The sequence below is a fragment of the Erpetoichthys calabaricus genome, chromosome 12 (genome assembly GCF_900747795.2).
Source record: "Erpetoichthys calabaricus chromosome 12, fErpCal1.3, whole genome shotgun sequence".
Lineage (NCBI taxonomy): Eukaryota > Metazoa > Chordata > Cladistia > Polypteriformes > Polypteridae > Erpetoichthys > Erpetoichthys calabaricus.
The window spans coordinates 678,144-702,044 of NC_041405.2; the positions used below are offsets into that span (position 1 = coordinate 678,144).

At 46.0% G+C, this 23,901-nt stretch overlaps 1 protein-coding gene across 1 annotated transcript in view; it reads left to right on the top strand.

Annotated features, from left to right (window-relative positions):
- The window catches only part of LOC114642422 (uncharacterized), a 217,128-nt gene that overhangs the window by 172,370 nt on the left and 20,857 nt on the right, over positions 1 to 23,901 (top strand). Inside the window, exons 17-24 of the mRNA XM_051934827.1 lie at positions 187 to 487; positions 6,896 to 7,255; positions 8,951 to 9,280; positions 9,357 to 9,704; positions 18,789 to 19,127; positions 20,024 to 20,302; positions 21,892 to 21,978; positions 22,829 to 23,194. Coding sequence (XP_051790787.1) covers positions 187 to 487; positions 6,896 to 7,255; positions 8,951 to 9,280; positions 9,357 to 9,704; positions 18,789 to 19,127; positions 20,024 to 20,302; positions 21,892 to 21,978; positions 22,829 to 23,194 — 2,410 coding nt within the window. The remainder of the gene's footprint in view (positions 1 to 186; positions 488 to 6,895; positions 7,256 to 8,950; positions 9,281 to 9,356; positions 9,705 to 18,788; positions 19,128 to 20,023; positions 20,303 to 21,891; positions 21,979 to 22,828; positions 23,195 to 23,901) is intronic.

A 23,901-nucleotide genomic window follows, 5' to 3' on the forward strand; every position in this document is an offset into this window, starting at 1 on the left:
GAGTGAACCACGAGGCTATGATGGAGGAACCCATTGAGAAGATCTGCTCAGAGATTCCTGGTATGATCTGTCATGTGACTTCTCACCCCCAGCCCGTGAGGTCACTTAGTCACATGACCTGCCCTTTCACTTTCTGTGTTTGTCTTCTCAGGTCTGCACAATCGACCCGTCATGTCAGACATTCAGGTGACTGAGTTTAAAGGACTTGGCCAGCCCTGCACCCTGAGCTGCTCCATCCAGGACTTCTACCCTAAAGACATCACAGTGACCTGGGACTGCCACACGGCAGGAAAGAGGGGACCAGACATCAGGACTTTACAGTGTGACCCTCAGAGAGGAAAAAGGAGATACCAGCTGGAGTCTAAGGCCATCTTCACCCCCAGAACTCTGAGTGACCTGGAGGATGTGAAGTACATCTGTGTGGTGAAACACGAGACTCTGAGAGGGGACACCATGGAGAGGAGCAGTGAGAAGCTGAACATACCTGGTGAGTCTGTCTGTCTGTCTGTCTGTCTGTCTGTCTGTCTGTCTGTCTGTCAGTCAGTCAGTCAGCACTACTTGTCATGTGGAGCCGCAGTTTAAGGTCCAGTCCTACTAGTATGGGCTCTGCACTCAAGCTGCTCTTCACACTTGACTTTTGTTGGATTTCAGACCACCAGTTAGTAGCTTTACTTTCTCTAATCTGCACCATTCATCTTATGGTTATGAGCTCAGGTTTGTTTCCAAGTTTATAAAGTCAGGGGTAGAACTTGATAAGCTGAGGCCACGTCCAGCCATGGAGCAGCTCCTTCACTGCCAGTAATCTCTGAGCCTGATGCTACACTTTACCAGCTTCTGAAGGCATTTTAATAAAAGTCAAAGTGGTCACAAGAGAAACCAGTGAGGGCAGACCAGGACCATGACGCCCACTGCTGGTGTTGTGTGTGAATCTCCCAGTGGTCAGCGTGTTAAAGGCGTGTGGCCGTCCATTGTGTGCTAAAGGTGTGTGTTCAGTGTGTGCCCCCCAGCTCTCGGTCTGCTCTATTCTTATTTTTTCCTCTTTTATTTGCTCTTTACACTCATCAGATATTTTTCTCGTCTATCAGCTGAGCAGATGCACTTAATGGTGTCAGAGTTCATCTCTTTAAAGTATTCATCACCGCCTCTTACAGCTGATGTGCTGCTCCACTGCAGGAGTAAATGAAGAGTAAAATGTTTAGTGATTAGACTTGGAGCCACTAGGGGGCGCTGCAGCAGGAGGCCATGCCAGGAGTGACCTTTACTGTGATTGGACAGCAGGGTCAGTGAAGTGTGGTCATAATGTCAACAGGCCGGGCACTGCCACTCACTTTATAAATGAAGCTCAAGCTGATTTATTGTCAGATGACATTATTTACTGCGGTGGGCTGGTGCCCTGCCTGGGGTTTGTTTCCTGCCTTGTACCCTGTGCTGGCTGGAATTGGCTCCAGTGGACCCCCTTGACCCTGTGTTAGGATACAGTGGGTTGGATAATGACTGACTGGCTGACTGACTGAAATTATTTAAGACTTGTTGAGTGTGTCCGCCATGTTGTTATTTTATGTAGCGCCGTTTCTGAGTGAGCTCTCTGCGCAGGGTCCTTACACGTGTCGGTCATTTGTCTCCTACAGTGTGACCAACAGCAGGTGAGGTGACTAACTTGGCCTCACCCAGGGTGACAGAGCAGTTTTACTGTCAGTGTCATTCCCTTCAGTTGACGTCTTTTCTGTTATTTCTGTATTCGGAGACAAGTCGTTACAAACCATCCTGAAGAAAACATGAAGTTCGGCTTCTCAGTTACATCCAATAGGAGACAGAAATGAAATTAAACAATCAAATACAGACAGACAGACCATTTAAAATTTACAGAGAAATTCTAACATATTTACATGATTTGAAACATAAGATCTGATATCTACTTCTAGCAGTTTGATAGGACATCTCTACCTCAAATCATCACATGATACGTATGAGGCCTCTGCACTTGTGGACTCTTTTATTGTCTCTGATTTCCATTATTAAGAGACGTGTGCCGCTGTTAAGAAATGACTTTCTGGAGCGGTCAGTGTGGGTCTTTAAAGTGACTCTCCTCTCTGATTTACTAAAGTTCTGCGTGTAATGGCTGCCTGTTATCAGTTCAGATGACTTCTGGCCTTTTCATCATCGCCCTCTGACAGACCCTAAATCAACAAAGCAGCGTCAATAACTTCAGTTGCACCCTTGGTCTTCTGCTGAAACTTTTTTTAAGTTTGTTTTGTTAGAAAATGAAGCTGAAAGTGAAGACCACCTGATTATGGTGTGAACTTGAGAGCTGTGAAGCACACGAAGTCCCAAAATGACTCAAAAATACCCACTAAGGGAGAAAAACATCAAACCCTGGCTAATCAAGAAAGGGCAAGATAAGGATCTTTATAAATAAAAAGAGTTAGTTTACAAAATGATCCATGAACAGAAAAAGCTCAGAGGATCACAAGAGGCAAAGAAGTTACCTGAACAACAAAGGCAACCCAAGGGAAACAAATCCCAAAACCTCAAACCAGTAGACAAAAAACAGAGCAATGGGTTCAAAATCTGGTAAAATAAATTAGGAAAGCAAAAGACACGAGAACTCACCAACTCCACGAGCGCATTCCATGAACCGCAAGGGACTGCTTGTTTGCTGAGCCTTTATAGGGTTAAGGGCGTCCCCTTGATGGTGACAGGCCTCTTGAGGACAAGACACACAGAACAGAGCAGGAGGTAGAGAGACACAAAGGAACTGAGTGACCAGCAATATTAACATAAAAGAATTAGAGAAATGAACATCAATGCATAAAAATGTCATTTTAACCAAACCAGGGTATTACAGGATCAACCTGCGATTAAAGGGAATCCATGAGCTCCTTGTCCACTGAGTTTATGGAGGAGACTGCATTTCAAGAAGATGTTTTTATGTTTATACTCCAGTTAACATTTTTATCTCCGGTGGTCCCTAAGTATTTATACTCAGTCGCTCTTTCTACCTCCTCCTCAAGAACAACGGTATCTCTGTATATATGGTGACAAGTGAGGTGAGAGTGAAGCCACGTGGCCACACTTGTTCATAGAAAACAAGAGAAAGACTCCAGAATTATGAAGTGTGTGCGGGTCGAGCTCTGAGTTTTTAAGTCTGATAACGGACACCATTAGTGCATCAGGAACTTCGCCATTCAGTAACGCACAGTTGATATCGAGGTGGAGAGCAGGTGACGACAGAACATCAGTGGAGCTTCTCATTAGTCTTGTTGGACTGGTCAGTGGCACATGAGGGAGGTTTCATTTTAGAAATTAAAGTTATGACTTCCTGTTCTGTTGTCAAAATAACTAAAGTGAGGAGACGACGATAAACAACAATAGAAAACTGGAAGCGGGGATCTTCTGTTGTCAGTTTTCTCATTGAAGAAGTTCTGGAAGTCTGCATTGCTGATGTCTGGAGGGATTTCTCACTGCACTTTAGAATTCTCTTTTGTTAGATTAGCGACTCTTCTATTGCTGTTCTCATCTGTTAATCTGGAATAGCAGAGCTTTTTCATACCGTTAACAGCGCCTGCCCTCCATCTTACCTTCCATTTTCAGTCGTCTAATTGAAGAGCTCAAGTACTCTCATTAAACCAGGGGGACTTTATTTGTGCTTTAATCAGCTCTCTTTTCGGGGGGCTGCTGTACCCAAGGCCTCTTTCAGAGTCTCATTATAATTAGATGTCTGTGTGATGCCCAGGTTGCCTGCTGCTGGGTTCACCTAATTGAACCCACATCATTGATGGGTTTAGACTGATGTGGAGCAGGGGAATGAGGTCACACAGCAACAAGAGGTTGGTGCAAACAGAGCAGTGTGAACTTTAAGTCAAACAATAAAATGCAGTGCAATTCATCTTAAATCCAACAAAAATGAGGGCTCATTTCAACCAGGAATGTAATGGAGGCTGACAGTGAGCGAAAAAGGGCAGCTGTCCCGCACTGTAAAAAGAGACAAGATGGCAGACCTTCTTCACTCACTGCCAGCCCCATTTCATTCCTGGCCAATCTGACCAATAAAGTGGTCAGCAGTAAAGAGAAGCTTCACATTACAGTAATCCCTCCTCAGTCGCGGGGGTTGCGTTCCAGAACCCCCCACGAAAGGTGAAAATCCACAAAGTATAAACCATATGTTTATATGGTTATTTTATATTGTCATGCTTGGGTCACAGATTTGCACAGAAATACAGGAGATTGTAGAGAGACAGGAACGTTATTCAAACACTGCAAACAAACATTTGTCTCTTTTTCAAAAGTTTAAACTGTGCTCCATGACAAGACAGAGATGACAGTTCTGTCTCACAATTAAAAGAATGCAAACATATCTTCCTCTTCAAAGGAGTGCGCATCAGGAGCAGAGCATGTCAGAGAGAGAGAAAAGCAAACAATCAAAAATCAATAAGGCTGTTTGGCTCTTAAGTATGCGAAGCACCGCCGGACAAAGCAGCTGCAAGGAAGGCAGCAATGTGAAGGTAATCTTTCAGCATTTTTAGAGGAGCGTCCGTATCGTCTAGTGGTGCGAACAGCCCCTCTGCTCACACCCCCTCCGTCAGGAGCAGAGAATGTCAGAGAGAGTGAGAGAGACAGACAGAGAAAAACAAACAATTAAAAATCAATACGTGCCCTTCGAGCTTTTAAGTATGCAAAGCACCATACAGGAAGCATATCGCTTGACAAAACAGCCACATGTAAGCCCAGCAAGGATGGCAGCAATGTGAAGGTAATCTTTCAGTGTTTTTTGAGGAGCGGCTGTATCCTCTAGGGGTGCGAACAGCCCCCGTGCTCACAATACATTTGAAGAGTTTTATTTAATACGTAATACGCGCTCTGGTTGGGTAGCTTCTCGACCATCTGCCAATAGCGTCCCTTGTGTGAAATCAACTGGGCAAACCTACTGAGGTAGCATATACCAGAAACTAAAAGACCCATTGTCCACAGAAATCCGCGAACCAGCAAAAAATCTGCGATATATATTTAAATATGCTTACATATAAAATCCGCGATGGAGTGAAGCCGCGAAAGTCGAAGCGCGATATAGCGAGGAATTACTGTATTACTTATTGAACTGAAATTTCACTTAGGAGTGTCTTCTTGAAATTTTTTATTTAAGTTGATAAATATTTTGTATGTCTTTATTTGTAACTTAGACATTAGTATTATATCATTGATAAGAACAGCAATGGTTTGATGGTTAAGAACCCAAATTTTAGGACAGTTTTTGCAATTTTATGATATGGTTGGGGGAACTGCCTCAGACCAGTTTGGCCAGTGATTCTCTGCAGGACTCTCTCAGCCAACTACCCAGCTGGCCAGCTTCACCTTAACAAATGGTTTCGGCTTGGGTGGGGTAGGTGTGACACCCACTGTGTCGCAGCAGAATTCTATTGGTCTAAAGTTGCCTGAAGCCATTAAGTGCCACGACATCTGATAGGCTGTAGGGTTTGGACTGAGAGTCTAGACTTGTGTTTGCTTTACTCCTCCATCTCTCTTACAATATCACCATGAAGAAGCCTCTCTCTGTCACACCACTGCCATGAGGAGCACCACTCGGCAGCCATATTGAGACGGGCATGTGGCCTGTCTGACTAAAAAGGAGGACTTAACTGGAGACATTAAAGTAACTAACAAGTCAGTGGGCCACCTGAAACTCCACCTCAGCATCTATCAGGTTGTATGGTGGCCAGAGTTCACTTGTACTTTACTTATTATTATTATTTATGAATATTCTCAATAATTCATTATTTAAAGAGTAACTTAACTTCTGCTTGTCTTTTACTCTTTGTAATTGCCTGAGGTTATAAATGTAGAAGGGAAGGTGTGGAGAAGTTCTATGGTACAACACCTGATAAAGAGTGGTGAGTCTGTGAGATTGGAGCCATTGTGACAAAGGCTACACATTAATAATACTAAAGGGGGAGGTCGAGTAAAATATTATTCTACTGAGACAAAACAGATGTCCTGAATAAACAAATCAAAACAGCAGTCTATGTGGACATCTTAGAGAGTTCTTCACAGTCTGCTGTGATATGGAGACCCAAACCTGGTGACTAAGGGGTGTAAGACCACCAAACAGATTCACTCAGGGCCTTACTGACCAGGCCAGGCCTCCTTTTGTCTGCCTGGAATGGCTTCACTCCAATGGACCTTCATCCCAACTACAACTGGCCTGACTCAGGCCTAGCAGGCCCAAAGGGGACCAAAAATAAATCATAAACCCCATAAGTAGGAGAGACACTGTAAACCTTGGCATGAGAACAAAGAAAGACATCAAAATGATTTTTATAAAAAGAAAGATTTATTAACAAAACAACAGAAAACTGAAAAGCGAGTCTTCACAGAGCCAAAGACCCAACAAGTCCCCCTAAATAAGTCCAGTAAGTCCAGTAGATCATCAAGAAACAGACAACACAAGAGGGACAATCAGCAGGACATCCAACAGAAATCACAGAACAGAAGGCTTAGCTGCTCAGTCCTGCTTGTGGCTCGAATATGAAGACAGAAGGGGGACCCAGCAGCCATGACAGCAGGGTGGTCTCACCTCTTGGGGGTCCTCTCACAGAGCACAAGGAACACAAGTAAACTTAGCAAACAGACAGAGCAACATTGATCAATAATAAAACAAAATCAACATTAATAACATAAAAATAAGGATTGAAAATAAACAAAATCAACAGAAAATACTAAAAGACACGTAAAGACACAACAGGAGCCAGCGGCTGAATTTGGGGGGTCACCGGTGTGTAATAATGACACACAGAAGCTCTGCAGAAATGACTGCTGTGCCACACATTATGCCCCCTTGGCCCTGCAGTGGTGGTCTTTGTCACTGTGGTCACCTGCTCTTGTCTTTTGTTTGTTTTTTTAGGTATGTTGCGTCCCCCCACTTTGTCAGACATGCAGATTCTCAGGTGGGACAGTCTCGGCAAATACTGCATGCTGAGCTGCTCCATCCAGGACTTCTACCCCAAAGAGATTGAGGTGACCTGGCTGAGGAGGGACACGATGAAGGACAGTGAGGTCACTGCGGGGACTAAAGAGTGGCAGGCCAAGGTTAGGACATCAGAACTAAAACAGGAAGACCTGAGCTACAGAGTGGACAGTGAGGTCACATTCATCCCCAAGACGTTGTGTGACGTGGATGACATGGAGTACGTCTGCAGGGTGACACACAAGAGCCAGCAGGTGACGATCATCAAGAAGACTTCTGGGAAGCTGCTGTCCACAGGTTGGCACCTCTGTGGTTTCTCTCATTGCAGGTCCACACTTTACACTGAAATGTGAGGAAAAGATTGACGTGAACGGCCAGGAAAGTAAAAATTCAAAGTGTGTAAGCCGTCAGACAGCCACCATGACACTCGAGGGGACACTCAAGGGTCAATAAAGGGAACAAGGGTCTTTCTAGTTTTTAGATATTTCTTTATTTTTAGTTTCTATTAAGTTTTTAATTGTATATTTTAGTTTTTATTTAGTTTTATATTTTTAGTGTTTTCTAATGTTAGTTTTTATGTTGTTGTTTTTCTTTGTATTTTCTTGTTTAGTTTTAGTTTTTCAGCAGTTAGTTTTTGTCACATTGTCGTTGTTTTGTCCTCCTCACCATAATACTGACGTGGCTGCTGTTGAGCGAGTCTGAATACGCAGAGTTGTCTTTAGAGTTGATAAAGTGAACATCAATCAGCCTGTGGACCTGTCACCCTGACGACTGGACACCCAAGGTGACACTTTGTGACAGACCTCCATAGTGTCCTGATGATGTGACACCACAGGCTCATATCGCTGTATACATTCGCTCTTATTTTCTATTTATCTTATTATATTTCCTAATGCTCACTATACGTCGTCTCCTCCTCATTCCCAAACTTTCAAAGTGTATTTATTTTTATTTCTCAGTGATTTCTTACTTTGGTTATTTTTGAAATTCTGTAAAAGTTGCTGCTTATTAACATTCAGCCCTGCGTAGAGTGCGTTGGTCCCAGCGTCTTTATGTCACCTACTGCTCACAGTGACACCTCAGGCCATTCACTCCTTGCTGAGTCTTTTTCTACTTTGCTGTGTGTGTGATTGAGCCCCCCAAAGGCCTGGCATGTAGCCCACCTGAAAACGTCACTTACACCACAACACACATAGGAACAAACGTATTGTGACAGTGACAACACAGTGTCATCCAATGGTAAGGCAGGTCACCTCTGTCAGTTACACACACATAAACTGCATACAGACGATGACCAGACTGGCAGTCACCCGGTGAGCTGATGGCACTGAGTGACAGGAACACAAGCTGTGCCCGCCACACACGACTAACAGTAAATGTGTAACGTCAGCTCAGTCGATGACACTGATGTCACACGTCTACATGTCTGTGTTGATAGCCACAGCAAGCAGGTGACACTGCGGTGAGATGATTTACTTGATGCCCAATGACAATGTGACAGGAGATGAGTGACATTGGGACAGCTGGGACACATCTGTTGATGTGGGGGCTCAGTTTAAATGCTGACGATGGCGGAGCAGACAGCGAGAGTCACACAGACGCACAACTCGACATTCACGTCTGAGCCAACGTGACAACCACAGAGACTCGGCGTCACATTAAGAACAAAGACAAGTGGGGTGAACATCAGAATTACAGACCCGAGTTTAACGTTTGTGTTTATTTCCTCTTGTCATTTAATTGTAGTGTTCAGACATTTTCTTCTATTTTTATTTTAATTTTCTTTAACAACATAATTATTTATTTATTATTAACGACATTTCATTTTAGTTTTTATTAACAAGTAGAACGCTGTGACCAGAGAGACCCAACACCTGCCCTCCTCAAGTGTCCCACCAGTCCTGAGGCAGACGTACGAGTCTGTCATGTGTGTCCCTGTCACGGAGGTCCACTGCTCCACATGACCCCCCCCCTCCCTCTTCTGTTTTCCAGCTCTGCGGTGCCCCCCGACTGTGTCAGACATACAGGTGACTGACTTCAAAGGCCTTGGTGACCCCTTCACCCTGAGCTGCTCCATCCAGAAATTCTACCCCAAGGACATCAAGGTGACTTGGCTACGGGTCAGTGGGGATGGACAGAAAGAAATCCGAGCCCACCCAGTGACCCCAGTGAGAGAGGACAGGGGCTACGGAGTGGAGGCTGTGGCTGAATTCACCCCACGGACTCTGAGTGACCTGCTGGACTCGGACTGTGTGTGTGTTGTGCATCACGAGGCCTCAGATAAACCTGTGGAGAGATATCTTGGCAAAGAGTTATTAAAAGGTAAGAGCAGAGGTCAGCCTGTGGGGGGCGCTGTGCACTCTCTGAGGACCCTGACTGTCTCTGCTTTCTCTTTCAGGTTTTGCTCGTGAGCCCACCGTCTCAGATGTGCAGGTCCACTTCACTGAATTTGGTCAGCGCTGTACCCTCACCTGTGTCATCTCAGGCTTTTACCCCAAAGAGATCAAAGTCACCTGGATGAGGAGACAGAAGGGAACACAAAAGACACATCAGACACGTACAGGGGACTGGAAACCCACCATAAGTCAGTATGGGCCGTCAGTAACAGATACTGGGTACTCAATGCTGTGTCAGGCTGAATTCACCCCTCAGACACTCAGTGACGTGGAGGACATGGAGTTCATCTGCAGAGTGGAGCACAAGTCCATGAAGACGCCTATTGAGAGGAGCTGCTCTGTCATTGCAGGTGAGAGACGTGATGAGCCTCCTCATCCTCAGACTCCCTGACTGCTGATCTTAATGTCCACCTTCACTGTTTGCCTCATAGGTCTGCGCTGATGCCCCCTGACTGTGTCAGATATACAGGTGACTTCACCCCCACCTGTCATGTCCCCTGTCATGTCCTCGCTTCTTCATGGCTCCAGACCTTCTTCTGGATATGATTGTGTTTTAAATCCCCCTCACTTGTTGCCTGTGGTGGCCATCACTAGTGACCCAAGTGCCCTCATGCCCATCTTGCCCATCATGCTGTGTTCTTCTCTCCAGCTGTAACTGACATTCTGATTCTCACAATGGACTTCATAAGAGAAATTCATACGGGAATCGCAGAGCAGATGTGAGGGGAACACAAAACTCAAAAGGCGTCAGATTAGTAAAAAATAAAAATGGAGCAGAGACCACCTGACACCTCAAAGAGCTCACCTGGCCGGTGTCACATGACCGCCATGTTTAGTGATGGCACTTTATTGAAGTTTTTTATTTGTAATTTTCTTAAAGTCACCTGAGAAGACAAACAGCTGACTTGATGTCGAGGTCTCCCAGTGGTGAGCGTCAGTTTGTGTCAGTTGGTCACTCATATTGTACTCTGCTGTGCCTGGCTGGCATTTGGGGGGTGATGGGATGGAAACTGAACAGTGTGGTGGCCACCTTGTTTAAAGTAAACCAATTGTAATGAACTCCAGAAGGAGGACACATCTCAGGGGAAGGCTGATAGCCGACTGTGATGAGGAGGTCTGTGAAAGGCGCTGTATAAAAAGGGTTGACTGAGCTTGACAGACCTCCACTGTAAACACACCATTACTGTCATAAACAGGTCTGATTTTTACTAATGTCTGTGTTTAAATGACCTTCTGAAAGTGACCACTACGTGTGGACTGACCCCTGGTGCCCCCCACACCACTGCATGTCCTCCTTTGGTGTCTTCTCAGCCAAATGTCCAGCAGGTCTGTGAGTTTAGTAAGACATTTGGGGTCTCATGTTATCTCACTTCAGACCCTCAAGTCCAGCAGGTCGGTGACACACCTGCTACTGTTTGATCACAAAGGTCCCCTGTGGGGCTGGGTGACTAAAGTGACAGGGACATTCTCACACAGACACACATACGTGAGCAGACACACAAGTCATCTGAGGAATGAAGAACGGCAGACAGACAGCAGACGTCACCATCTTTTATTTTATTTGGTCTCTTAATTTTATTGTCAGTCAGAGCCACAAAATGCTGGACACGTTAAACATTAGAGGACATGTGTGACCCACCGGCCAGCGCAGCCACGTATGTCCAACCACACACTTTCAACATGTCCATTAGCAGAGTGTAAGAAAAGTGCCAGCCATGGAAGGGGCATGTGCCAGTTGAGTGAAGGGCAGCATAACACAAAGTCAGAGGGGCTCTGTAGTCGCATTCCCCCCACAGTCACTTAAATGTGTCACCTGAAGTCCCCTCTTTACACCGCCTGTGGGCCCCCATTTTGTAATTTCCGCTTATTTGGATCTTTGTTTGTCTTTTGCCTTTGGCTTTATCCTGGGTCCGCTGCTCTTCTCAATCTACATGCTTCCATTAGGTCAGATTATCTCAGGGCTCAACGTGAGCTACCACAGCTATGCTGATGACACACAGCTGTATTTATCAATAGCACCTGATGACCCCAATTCTCTTGATTCACTAACACAATGTCTGACTTGTATCTCAGAATGGATGAATAGTAACTTTGTCAAGTTAAATGAAGAGAAAACTGAAATCTTAGTGATTGGCAATAATGGATACAATGAGGCTATTAGAAATAAACTGGATACAGTAATCCCTCGCTATATCGCGCTTCGACTTTCGCGGCTTCACTCCATCGCGGATTTTATATGTAAGAATATTTAAATATATATATCAGATTTTTTGCTGGTTCGCGGATTTCTGCGGACAATGGGTCTTTTAATTTCTGGTACATGCGTCCTCATTTGGTTTGCCCAGTTGATTTCATACAAGGGACGCTATTGGCAGATGGCCGAGAAGCTACCCAGCTTACTTGTCTCTCTCTCTCTATTGCTCTGACATTCTTTGATCCTGACAGACGGGTATGAGCTGCTGCCTTCATCGAGGAGGGATTACTGTACATTAGGATTAAAAGTCAAAACGGAGGTAAAAAGCTTAGGGGTAACCGTTGACTGTAATCTGAATTTTAAATTGCATGTTAATCAGATCACTAGGACAGCATTTTTTCACTTAAGAAACATAGCAAAAGTTAGACCTCTTATATCATTGAAAGATGCTGAGAAATTAGTTCACGCGTTTGTTTTCAGTCGGCTAGATTACTGTAACGCACTCCTCTCAGGACTACCCAAAAAAGACATCAATCGTTTGCAACGAGTGCAGAATGCAGCTGCTAGAATCCTAACTAGGAAAAGAAAATCCGAACACATCTCTCCAGTATTGATGTCACTACACTGGTTACCTGTGTCATTCAGGATTGACTTTAAAATTCTGTTTATGGTTTATAAAGCCTTAAATAATCTCACCCCATTTTATATATCGGAATGTCTGACACCTTATATTCCAAATCGTAACCTCAGATCCTCAACTGAGTGTCTCCTTAGAATTCCAAGAGCAAAACTTAAAAGAAGTGGTGAGGCGGGCGGCCTTCTGCTGTTATGCACCTAAAATCTGGAATAGCCTGCCAGTAGGAATTCGCCAGGCTAATACAGTGGAGCACTTTAAAAAACTGCTAAAAACACATTACTGTAACATGGCCTTCTCATAACTTCACTGTAATTTAATCCTGATACTCTGTATATCCAATTCATTATCATAACTATTCATGGTGGCTCTAAAATCTGTACTAACCCCTACTCTCTCTTCTGTTTCCTTTTCCGGTGTCCTTTTGGTGGTGGCCCATCTACTCAAAGCACTGTGATGTTCCAACAGTGATGGTTGGATTAAAAGCCAGAAGTCTGTATGACCATCAGCATCAAGTGACTCCGTGAGAACCCTAACTACAAAGAGGACTATTTCATTTATGTTAGGTAGAATGCCCAGAGGGGACTGGGTGGTCTCGTGGCCTGGAACCCCTGCAGATTTTATTTTTTTCTCCAGCCTTCTGGAGTTTTTTTTTTGTTTTTTCTGTCCACCCTGGCCATCGGACCTTACTCCTTTCTATGTTAACTAATGTTGTCTTATTTTAATTTCTTATTTTGTCTTTTATTTTTCTTTTCTTCATTATGTAAAGCACTTTGAGCTACTTTTTCTATGAAAATGTGCTATAGAAATAAATGTTGTTGTTGTTGGACTTTTCTCTTTGACGTTTGCTTTGTTTTCTGGTTTTGATTTCTGATTCTTGGATTGGTTTTGCTCTTCATTACGTTGCCTTTTCTCTTCTTTTCTTTTATATTTTGGTTTTCTTTTGACTTCCTTTTTTTAATTAATTTGTTTGACTTTGTAATTGATTTTTTTAGTCAGTCAGTCAGTCATTATCCAACCTGCTATATCCTAACACAGGGGTCTGCTGGAGCCAATCCCAGCCAAACACAGGGTGCAAGGCAGGAACAAATCTCGGGCAGAGCGCCGGCCCACCACAGGGCACACACCCAGCACACACACACGGGACAATTTAGGACCACCGATGCACCTCACCTGCATGTCTCTGGACTGTGGGAGGAAACCCACACAGACACGGGGAGAACATGCAAACTCCACGCAGGGAGGACCCGGGAAGCGAACACCCAGGCCTCCTTACTGCGAGGCAGCACCGCTACCACTGTGCCACTGTGCCGCCCTGATTTTTTTACTTCTTACCCTTTTTTCTTTGTTTGATTTTATGTATTTAATTGTTCATATATATTAGATAGGTTTCATTTGACTCATTTTTGTGCTTGAAATCATTAACTGCCACAGATTTCATCTGTTCAAGGTGAAGCTTTGTGACTTTTCTTACATTTCTCCAAATGAATAAAGAGTAAAAAAAAAAACAAGTTAAACATCCCATAATTTAATTTCTTGGTCTTTCAGGTCACTGTTGCCCCCTATTCACTTCATTTTCTATTTGATTTAAGTGATTTGCTTGTTTACGGCCCATGAGGTCACCAAGAATGTCACCTGCTGTAGAAGTTGGGGTCATTGGTGCTGTGGGCTAAGATGGCAGAGCACTTTGATGTCCTGGGCAGCTGAAGAGGGGCCATCAGCATCGGGAACAAAAGATCTGAAAGGACCTGAAGGCGCTGTGGGGGTCAGACATGCAAACATTTGTTTTATCTTGACCAGGGCTTTCTGGTGGTCCCCTCTCACTTTAGCCAGTCTGGCATTTCCCAGATTGTGGGCACCTCAGCTCTTTATGAATTTGTGAGGCCCAAATCACCACCTTTGTTCTTATGATGGGTCAGGCTTACAAAGTTCATTACAGGCCTGAAACTCACAAATGTGACCCGTCCCCCCCCCCCACCTTTAGTTGCCTTTAATAGAAGAAAACAGAAAGTAAATAAAATAACATCAAACGGCGTGATTCAGGTAAACCAGCAGGATGTCACTGACCTTTCTCCCCTTTCTTGGTGTGTCCAGTGGTCAGCTCGCTCCTCCACTGCCATGTACTTGTAGGTCAGCTTATCCTGACACAATGTCCGCCTCAGTTTACACATTAAGGTCCAGTTCCCTTCATCGCCTCTCCTTGTTATTTAGCAGTCAAAGATGAGTCACAGTGGAGCACCCTTGGTGTCTGAAGAAGCCACGTCGACCCAACCAGACGTGCCCACCCACGGTCAACTAAGAGAAGGAAATGAGTCAAAGTAACCAGAAAGCAGGTGGTTCTTGGGCTGCCCCTCATTAATCACTTTGAGGACTCCTGAGTTGGCTGTCCAAGGTGGGGGGTCCTGAACACATTTCTATAACCCACCTGAGATAAAGAGACTGTCAAGTGGGAGAGAAGCAGCTGCAGTCGGTCATTCTGGTGGCCACAGTGTCACTTGTCTATCTGTACAGATCAGAGCTTCAGGGCTTTGTACTTTGGGTCTGGTTGGTGGTCTCCATTCTGGTTGGTGGTCTCCATTGCTGTTCTCCTTGTCCTCACTTCTCTTCCCAGGTGTTTTTTGGTGTCACTTTGCTCTTCTGGTTATGACACTTCATTCCTGTGACTGTCACACGGTGAGGACGTTTACTTCTTGTGACCCTAAAGGCTCCGATGTTTCATTGTTGGTGATTGAGTTTCTGTGGCTGTCGCTGCTCCTCTCATGTCTGCCTCTTATTTCACAGATTTTACTTTATTTGTGTTCATAGTTCACTCTGAGTGTTTGTAGGCCTCTCCAGCACGTCGTCCTCGTCGTCTTCTTTTTATTTCATTTTCAGACTTCATGTCATCAGTTTGTTCTTCTTTGGTCACCTAAAGCCTAATAAAACGATGGCCTGCAGAGCCAGGACTCCATGTCTTCTGTCTTCTTCTCCTCCACTTCTATTCATTCGACTCCACAGCAGACGTCAGAGCGCAGAGTTCAAGTGTGTGGCCTGAGCTCCACTTCTGTGTCCTCCATTGATAAACAACGAGGCCTCACTGGACAATTCAGAGCGGACCACTCACTGTGGGGGGACGCAGATGTAGACATCGGTCTGACAAAATGACTGATTCTCATAGCGAGACCCTCGGCCCCTCTGCTGCCATGTTAAACACTAAAGTCAGGGTGTCGTCTTCAAGAGCTTCACTGTCCTTCAGGGTGCACTGAGGGGTCTCACTTTGGGACTCACTGTGGGGTCCTGACTGCAGACCACCTGACGTGTAGACATCACTGATGCTGTGTCTGCCTTACATGTCATGGCGTCTTCTGGTTTAGAGCAGCAGCACCACCTGCTGGTGGAAATTAAAAACAGCACCGGCACTGCAGTTGGATTGAGTGCCCACCACATCAGAGTCTGAGGGGGGATGGAGGACAAACCTGCTGCTGAAGAGCCTGGGGGTCTGTATGCCCACTTAGATGAATTCAGTTGTAATTTGGACCAAATGTAATGGAGAAGGTGAGCAAGTTTGACAAGTTTAGAACATCTGAGTGGAGAAGTTCACTTGTCAGCAGTAAATCTAAAGGGGTCTTTAAACTCAAAGACTACCTTATAGAAGGCCCATCAGTTGTGTGCTGTGGATTGACGATTAGTGAACCAACGACTCAATTAAAAGTGACCTGAGGCACTCAGCTGACCCCACTCATGGTGTCACACGCTGGCAGGTGACATGTTGGGACGGCTGACTGGCTGTAATCAGGGGTCTCGTTGATCTCCTTCTCAACTCCACGTGTGTTTCTTATCATCATTTTAGACCCTCGGTGATCTTTCTGTATCTAATAATTCAAATCGGCTGTAAGACCAATTGAAACCAAGCCTCCCTGTCTTCCTGTTTATCCTTAAAATGTCAGCTATGCCGGCGCCCGGGTGTCTTATCTGTGACCAGCTTAGTTCAAAGTCATTTTTGATTAAAATAAATGACCCAGTAGGTCCCAAAATGTCCAGCCGTCTAGCAGCCTCAGCTCTGCTGGATCACTTTGTCAGAATATCGCACGAGTTCCGAGCCTTCATATTCGCTCACTTTTGCATCAAAATGGGAAGAAAAACACACAGACACACACACACACACACACACACAAACACACACACAGACACAGACACGCACGTCTTTATAAAATGGAATAAAACCTGAATAAAGTCCCGCAGCCACGAGGGGAACACGGCTAACAGCCGGCAGTCAAAACACAAAGAGGAGTGACGAGTAACATAAACAGGGTGGGGAGGTGAGCACCGAAAATAAGTGGTGGGTCCGTTTATGTTCAGGTGGGCTTTTCATGTTCCGTAGATATCAAGACGGGGATAGGCGCCATGGCCCGGTGTTTGTGCGGTGTAACGGAGGTTGCCGGTCAGCTGCTTAGCGCTCCGGACATGTGGAGTCACACAGGGGGTCACGGGGGGGGGGTGCGGGTCCAGGGCTAAAGAGAGAAGTCGAGTGCCAATCACGTGCGCACCGCAGCACTGTGACAATATCATGCGAGGAGGTGACAGGCAGGCAGGGCCGGATTTTCCTATAGGCTAACTAGGCTTCAGCCTAGGGCCTCAAGATCAAGAGGGGCCTACATTCAAATTGTTAGCAAAATTTTATTATCTCTCATGTAATTTACAAACTTAAAAATGGAAGGTGAAAGGGCCTCATAAGTGGAATAGCCTAGGGCCTCTTTTCATATAAATCCGGCCCTGCAGGCAGGTGACTGGCAGGTGGGACATTCTTCTTCTTTGAAGTCGCCTAGCCGGTCTGCTCTGCTCTGCTCTGCTGCGAAAGTGAAAATAAAGTTAGACTGGCAGCTCCGACACCCGACTCGACATGGATCTCCTGTGGCTCCTGCTGCTAGCGCTGCTCGGGACTTCAGGTGGGTTTGTTTTCGGGGATGACCTCGCCCCCCATGTCGATAAAGCATGCGTGCGTGGGCAGGACGTGACTGCGGCGTCAGAGGAGCGGCTGGCTGAGCTTTGAGGCTCCTCACATCAGAGCTGAAGCGGTCGAAACGCCGATTGGAAGAAAATGCCAAAGAGAGAAACGAGAGGACTAGCAAATAAATAAATGAAGGCGCAGTGAGTAGCGCTGCTGCCTCGCAGTTAGGAGACCCATCTGGGTTCGCTTCCCAGGTCCTCCCTGCGTGGAGTTTGCATGTTCTCCCCGTGTCTGCGTGGGTTTCCTCCCACAGTCCAAAGACATGCAGGTTAGGTGGACTGGCGATCCTAAATTGTCCCTCATGTGTGCTTGGTGTGTGTGTGTGTGTCCTGAGGTGGGCTGGTGCCCTGTCCAGGGGTTTATTAGCTGGGTTTGGCTCCAGCAGACCCCGTGACCCTGTAGTTAGGATGTAGTGGGATAGATGAATGAATGGATGGATGGATGACATGAAGGATGAACTGAGAGGTGTGAGTCCAGCCAGTTGTCTTTATTTGGTTGCTCTTGATGATTTATTCGTTTTTTGATATTTGATGTTAAACCCTGTGACCTTTTTAGATCTCCTCCACAGATGAACTTAAGCACACCGTTTATGGAGTGGAGATACTGAGTGATAAGTAGGATGAGCCGAGACTGCAAAGAATGGCGAGTGAAATGTCCTCGTCATGTGCCAGGAGATATGAGTTTGACAGTAGGGACTTCCAAATGAATGCCCAAAAATGGGGGGCTGCAGAGGATCCATTCAGGGAGAGCAAAGCGGACCCAGTGCTGTAAAGGTACCACTGAGTACCGGATTAATCCGGTTCAGCAGCACAGGCAGCCCATTGTGGAGGCCAGTCTAACACACTCACATCTCCCATGAGGCCCAGTTCATCCAAAGAGCACATCTTTGGGAATGTGAACGGAAAACTGGGGGACGTACAGGAAAACAGGGAGAACATGCAAACACCATATGGACAGGTGTGGGGGTACTAAGAGAGAAGGGGCTCCTCCCGGCCATCACCATTGATGGATCCTTGAACTCCATCCACACGCTGGTCCTCCCATCAGGGAGAATCTGGGGATGCTGCAGTTTTTCAGAACAGTCAATGGTGGTCCAGCTCTCCAGTCTCCAGTGTTCTTGTCCCTAAACCCATCTTATTTATTTCTGACGGTCACTCAGTTGACTCAGTGGTTGTCATACTTCAGCTGTGAAACGTTATGGTCAGATGAACACGATTTTGTCCCCCCTGTTATGCTGTAGCCCAGGTGGCCTCTTCAATTAGAGGACGGTTTTTGACCAAAGCAGTGACATCAGCTGGGGGTTTCAGACTGGCGCTTCGTTCGGTTGTGGGTCTGGTGCCCCCTATCAAGCTGCGTTCAAAGCCTCCTTCTGCCCATTCATGCGCGCTGACTTGAGCCACTGGTGCTGTCCTACAAGCTATAAACTGCATGTTGTACGTGTATGGTGGGCAGACAGCCACATGAGGAGGGTAGATGGCAGACATTCGGTGACAATTCTTGTACATTTTGCCGCTGACGCCCTTTCGTCGATGTGGATTGACTCATGAGATTCTCAGTCCAGCTCTTTGCTCCTACGCCTCACTGCTTGTTCTTCACTTTGTCCCCCTTTGTGTTTTCAGGGTCACGGGCAGAAGTCAACGTCTTCACGTCAGAGCTAAGTTTGATCGCCCAGCGCTACTCGGATATCCTACTTCCTTGTACCTTCTCTGTCCCTCGGGGTCCCATTGGCCTCAAACAGCTGACCGTCTCCTGGACTCAGTACGGCATCTTTGTTGCCAAGTTTGAGAATGGAGAGGCCTTGGCAAGACAAGACGCCAGGCTGTTTGAAGCAAATCTCAGTCAAGGAAACGCCTCCCTGCTGCTGAAATCAGTTGTGAAGCGAGATGAGGGTCTGTACAAGTGTGAGGTCAGCCATGCTGGTGAGGAAGGAGCAGCCCACCTGGCTCTGACCATCCAAGGTAAGGGACCTCCATGGGTGGCGAGGGGACTTTCTCTGACAAAGCCCCTCCACTAAATGTCAGGTCATAACGTCTCACAGTCACCTTGGTGTTTGTCTTCCTGCCCTGTGACTCCAAACGACTGCTGATGAGCAAAGTGTCATTTCATGAGGGAAACTGGAGCGACAGTTCATTTTGCAAGCAATTTCAGGATCCTGAAACTCACTACAAAGAGGGTCCCAGGCGGTGGCCAGCAAGGACTATTCCTCCCTTAGAGTTCAGCAACATATTTTATGACCCCAACATTTCTCAGAAAAACGGGCCTGAAGGAAATTAAGGTGGTGGTGCTGGTGGGTGTTTTTTAAAATGCAACAAGGGCCAAACATGATGAGACACAACGACACAAACTTCAGTAGTAGGGTGTTGTACCGTGTTAGCCATCAAGCAAGACAAGCAAAATGACCCCTTTGACTGGCTAACTAAAGAGATTACAATACGCAGACTTTCAAGGCATCTCGGGCCCCTTCTTCAGGCAGGATGTAATACCAGTTATGGCCAGGTGCAACATCTCGCCTGAAGAGGGGCCTGAGTTGTCTCGAAAGCTTGCATATTGTAATCTCAAAGACAAGAAATGTAATAATTGAGGTAACGCTATTGTCTTGTCTTTAATGAGTTGCTTTCTGATTTTGCTGGCCGGTGTTCCTATTCAAAGTGCCTGCTGATCAAAGCCTGATGGGATTTGTAGTCCTTTTAAGATGAGGTGGAAATATAGGCCAAAAAAAAGTTTTTTACAAGTCGTACAGTAAAGACCTCGTCTCCTGGTTTAGTTTTAAGAAACTGAAGCTCAACTCTTCTCAATTTCCCACAAATCACTGCTTCATCTTCACAAATGACCCTTATTCTCATTGTTTCCTCAGTTCCACCTGAGGTCCTCTTACTCCCAGAGTCCATTCACCTGCTCACTGAGCACCATTTGACCTGCTCTGCCAAGAACTTCTATCCCAAAAACATCAGCTTCATTTGGACAGTGAATGGAGTGGCTGTTCCACCCTTCAACACCACAAAGCCCAGCTTGAACCCTGATGGCACCTACAACTCCGAGAGCATCTACTGCTTCATGCCCATCAGCCGGGACGGCCTGACCTGTGAGGTGCAGCATGAGGCGCTGGAGGAGCCGCTGAGGAGATCCGTCACGTGTGAGTAGAGCAGCCGACCTCTGGGGGTCTGGGGAGTAATGACAGCTTGTGAAGGCCTCTCTGGGACTGGTCACCTAAACCTGAGGTGGCCACCATTTTAACATTTTGAATGTCTTCATATGCTGACCTAATGCTGGGTCTTTTTTATGACCCGATTCTAGCATCCCGTTTTAGGTGCACTGGACATCAGATTTTCCACGCATTGATTGGCCTTCTTAGCCCGCAGTGCTGATTACGTTTTGAATATTTTCATGGTCTTTAAACAGAGAACTTTAAATATTGAGTATGTGGTGGGCTGAGTCTGTCCCGAATGACGTGGCACAGTTAGAAATGCGTACAATAAAGGTGACATTTACATTATTTTCTTGCTCTTGGTGAATGCTGACCTCATTACTAAAAGATGACGAGATGACGTGTTTTATGTTTGAACGGGTTGTGACAATCAGCAGCGGGTCAAATGTGACCCTAAAGACGAGGCGAGACTAACATTATTGGAAGCTGTGCAAACGAGGGATTTGTTTAATTTGGGGAAAACACAGGAAAATACATCAAATGTAAATCTGATCAGGCACAACTGAAGGCGCTTATACTGATTGATTCTTTATCAGGTGTATTTTAGATTTTTGTTAAGATTGTCCCATTTATGATGAAGTTGTTTGAACTTGTGTCTTGTATTATGTGAGGCCACCGTGACATCACTTCTACGGGACCCCCCTCCACCTTTATATTCAGGTGAAGGGATGAATCCCCCGAGTGTCATTGGGGTCGCTGGGCTGCAGTTGTTTTTTAGGTTCTGTTTTGATTTTCTGGTTTGGCGGGTATTTTAAATTTGGTTTACTGATTACTGGGTAATGGACCTTGAGTTACCTTTCTGGCATACCCCATTTTTCCTCGTATGTTTGCCTTTTTTGTATTTTTCTTTCTGTTTTGATTATTTAATAAATTCTTCCATATATGTAAGACATTTTGTGTTTTCCTAAAAGCTGGAGATTTATGGTTTCCTCCCACCTGAAGGGTATTTTTGTGCATATTGTGAATATTAAAGTACCTTTTAAACTTTAAACGTCAGTCCCCCATTTTGGGATGCTGCAGGTAAAAGCCTGCCTGTTGAGTCTGAGGCCAGGCTGCCTGGGGTGAGGCCCCCTCTAGGTTTGTGAAGCCCATTCCTTCTCCTTGTCCACTCTGTTTGTGTGACCATTTCACAACTCCAGGGCTCAAATCCTGGTGGAGGTTTAAGGGGCGACTCCTGGAACAGACAGAGAGGGGGTGGCAGTGACGACCAGGACAACAACTGATGAAACGTTTGTGTGAGATGAATAAGCAGGGTCAGTGTAATAAGTAAAGAGTGTTGGCCTTAAGGCTAGAAATGATAAATATATAAGAAATAAGTGTAGGCTTCTGCACGTGAGTGTGATGTTCAAGTAGTAAGAGAATGGTGGCTGAACCTGTGAGACTAAGATGAATGAACAGAAATGGATTTAATAAATAAAGAACAATGAAGATGGTGGAGACCACCGAGGCTCAGTGTGACTGGGATGCAGATGTCCTCCTGATGTGACTCTTGACCTCTGTCTTTGTCCCTTATGCAGATGCAGGACTCAGTGCTGCGGAGGTGGCCCTCATCGTGATCACTGCCATTGTCCTTGTCCTTCTCGCTCTCTTCTGGTTCTTCTCAGGTGAGTCTGCTTTGACCGCCAGCGTCTGATCAGATGTGTATTGGGTGTCAACACTGAAGCTGGGCTGATTCTGACCTCTTAATATACAACAACAACAATTTATTTCTTGTATAACCCAAAATCACAGAAGGAATGTCTCAGTGGGCGTTAAGAGGCCAAGTTTTTTGGTAGACCCCCAGCCTGGACTCTCCAAGAAGACAAGAAAAAAACTCACAAAAAATACTTGTAGGGAAAAAAATGGAAGAAATCTTAGGAAAGGCAACTCAGAGAGAGACCCCCTTCCAGGTACGATGGGTGTATCATGGGTGTCAAAAAACGGGGTGAACGCAACCCCCAAAACAGAACACAAGTGATCCTCGTCACAGAGCCCATCTGTCGTGGCCACCTCAGAAGTACAATCCACCATTCCAAACGATGGCACAACTCACTGAGTGCGGGCGCAGAGCACCGTGACAACTGCTGTATACAGCGCCCTGCTCACGCTTCACTTCTCTAAAGTGTTTGCCATACACACGAGTTGTCGTCGTCTGCTCAGGCTTCCATCAGCGTGGTGGGTGGTTGGCTTCACATCACATTACACCCAAACGTCCCTAATGTCACAAATTAATAAGTAAATGAAAGGTAGAATTTGTGTTCTGGAAATGCTTGCTGCCATCAGTGGTATCCTGGCCTGCTCCGCTCCAGCTCTCCATCATGAAAAGGCAGATTTAAGAACTGACCCCACGCTGTGTGACACGAGACCAAGTGGCGGCCAGCTGAGCTTCCTCTTGTTCTTTTCTAAAGCTGCCTCATAACAGAATGTCACTTCTGTCACCTGCTCTCTCATCCTCTCTTTGTTTTTCCATTTCAGTGTTCCTGTCACCTTTAGTCCCACTCAAGCTGGTCCAGGGTGACCTCGGGTCAGTGAAGTGCACCTTGGTAGGATGCAGACTTGGACTGGTCACTCAGCAGTGGTTTATTAAGGACCAGCAGATCAAACTGGACAGTCAGCAGGGAGACTGTGAGGATGGGGTCTCCTTACTCCTAAATAGCCCCTCTGCTTACCGTCTGAAGACAGACCCTCCTAAGATAGACCTCTTTTGGACAGTGACCCCTCTGACCCTGCAGTTTACACCGAGCCAAGCAGCCCATGAGGGGGCAGTGTGCAGGTGTCGTGTCCGTCATCTGCTCACCCGGAGGAGTATGGAGCGCATTGTCACATTACGGCCGATATTCAGTAAGTGACCTCCTGCATGGCCAGTCCAGCTCACTGATCCACTGTCCTTCTTTGTCACACACATTTTGTCTCTCCTGTCCCTGTTCTCCAGTTCGCCCTGAAATTTTAGACATTGAAAAAATCTCTGAGGACACAAACGCCGAGGTGAAGCTGCAAATCAGAGCAAACAAATTCCACCCACGAGACATCAGCTTCATGTGGTCAGCTGGAGGAGAGAAAGTGACCTCAGAACCAGCAGATATCACAGATAACAGCGATGGGACTTTCAGTGCAGTGAGTGTCTGCCCTGTCCCACTGTCTAAGGTCCAGGAGCCTGGGTTCAAGGCCTCGGTGGTCATTGAGCATCAATCTGTGGGAAAGGTGGAGACGCTGGCCACCCATGAAAGCCTGGGTAAGCCGTGTGGTTGTGTAATAATCTTCCACATGTCCACTCTGTTATTATACTGAGGTCATTAGATGATTTGACAGGTCAGTGTGTTGGCCATTAAATGAACTATCAGTGGAAGAGCAGAGAGAAAAATTAAAAAAGAGAAGCAACAGCAGCAGGCGGGGGGCTTGCGGTGGAAAAGACAATCTGGGGATGTGATGTCAGAGGCCACAGAGGACAATGAGGGGACAGCAAAGTGAGCCCAGGTCATCAGCCACACATGTCCATCTGGACCCACCTGGACCTCCACTTGTTGTAATTACACCTGATGACCAAAATG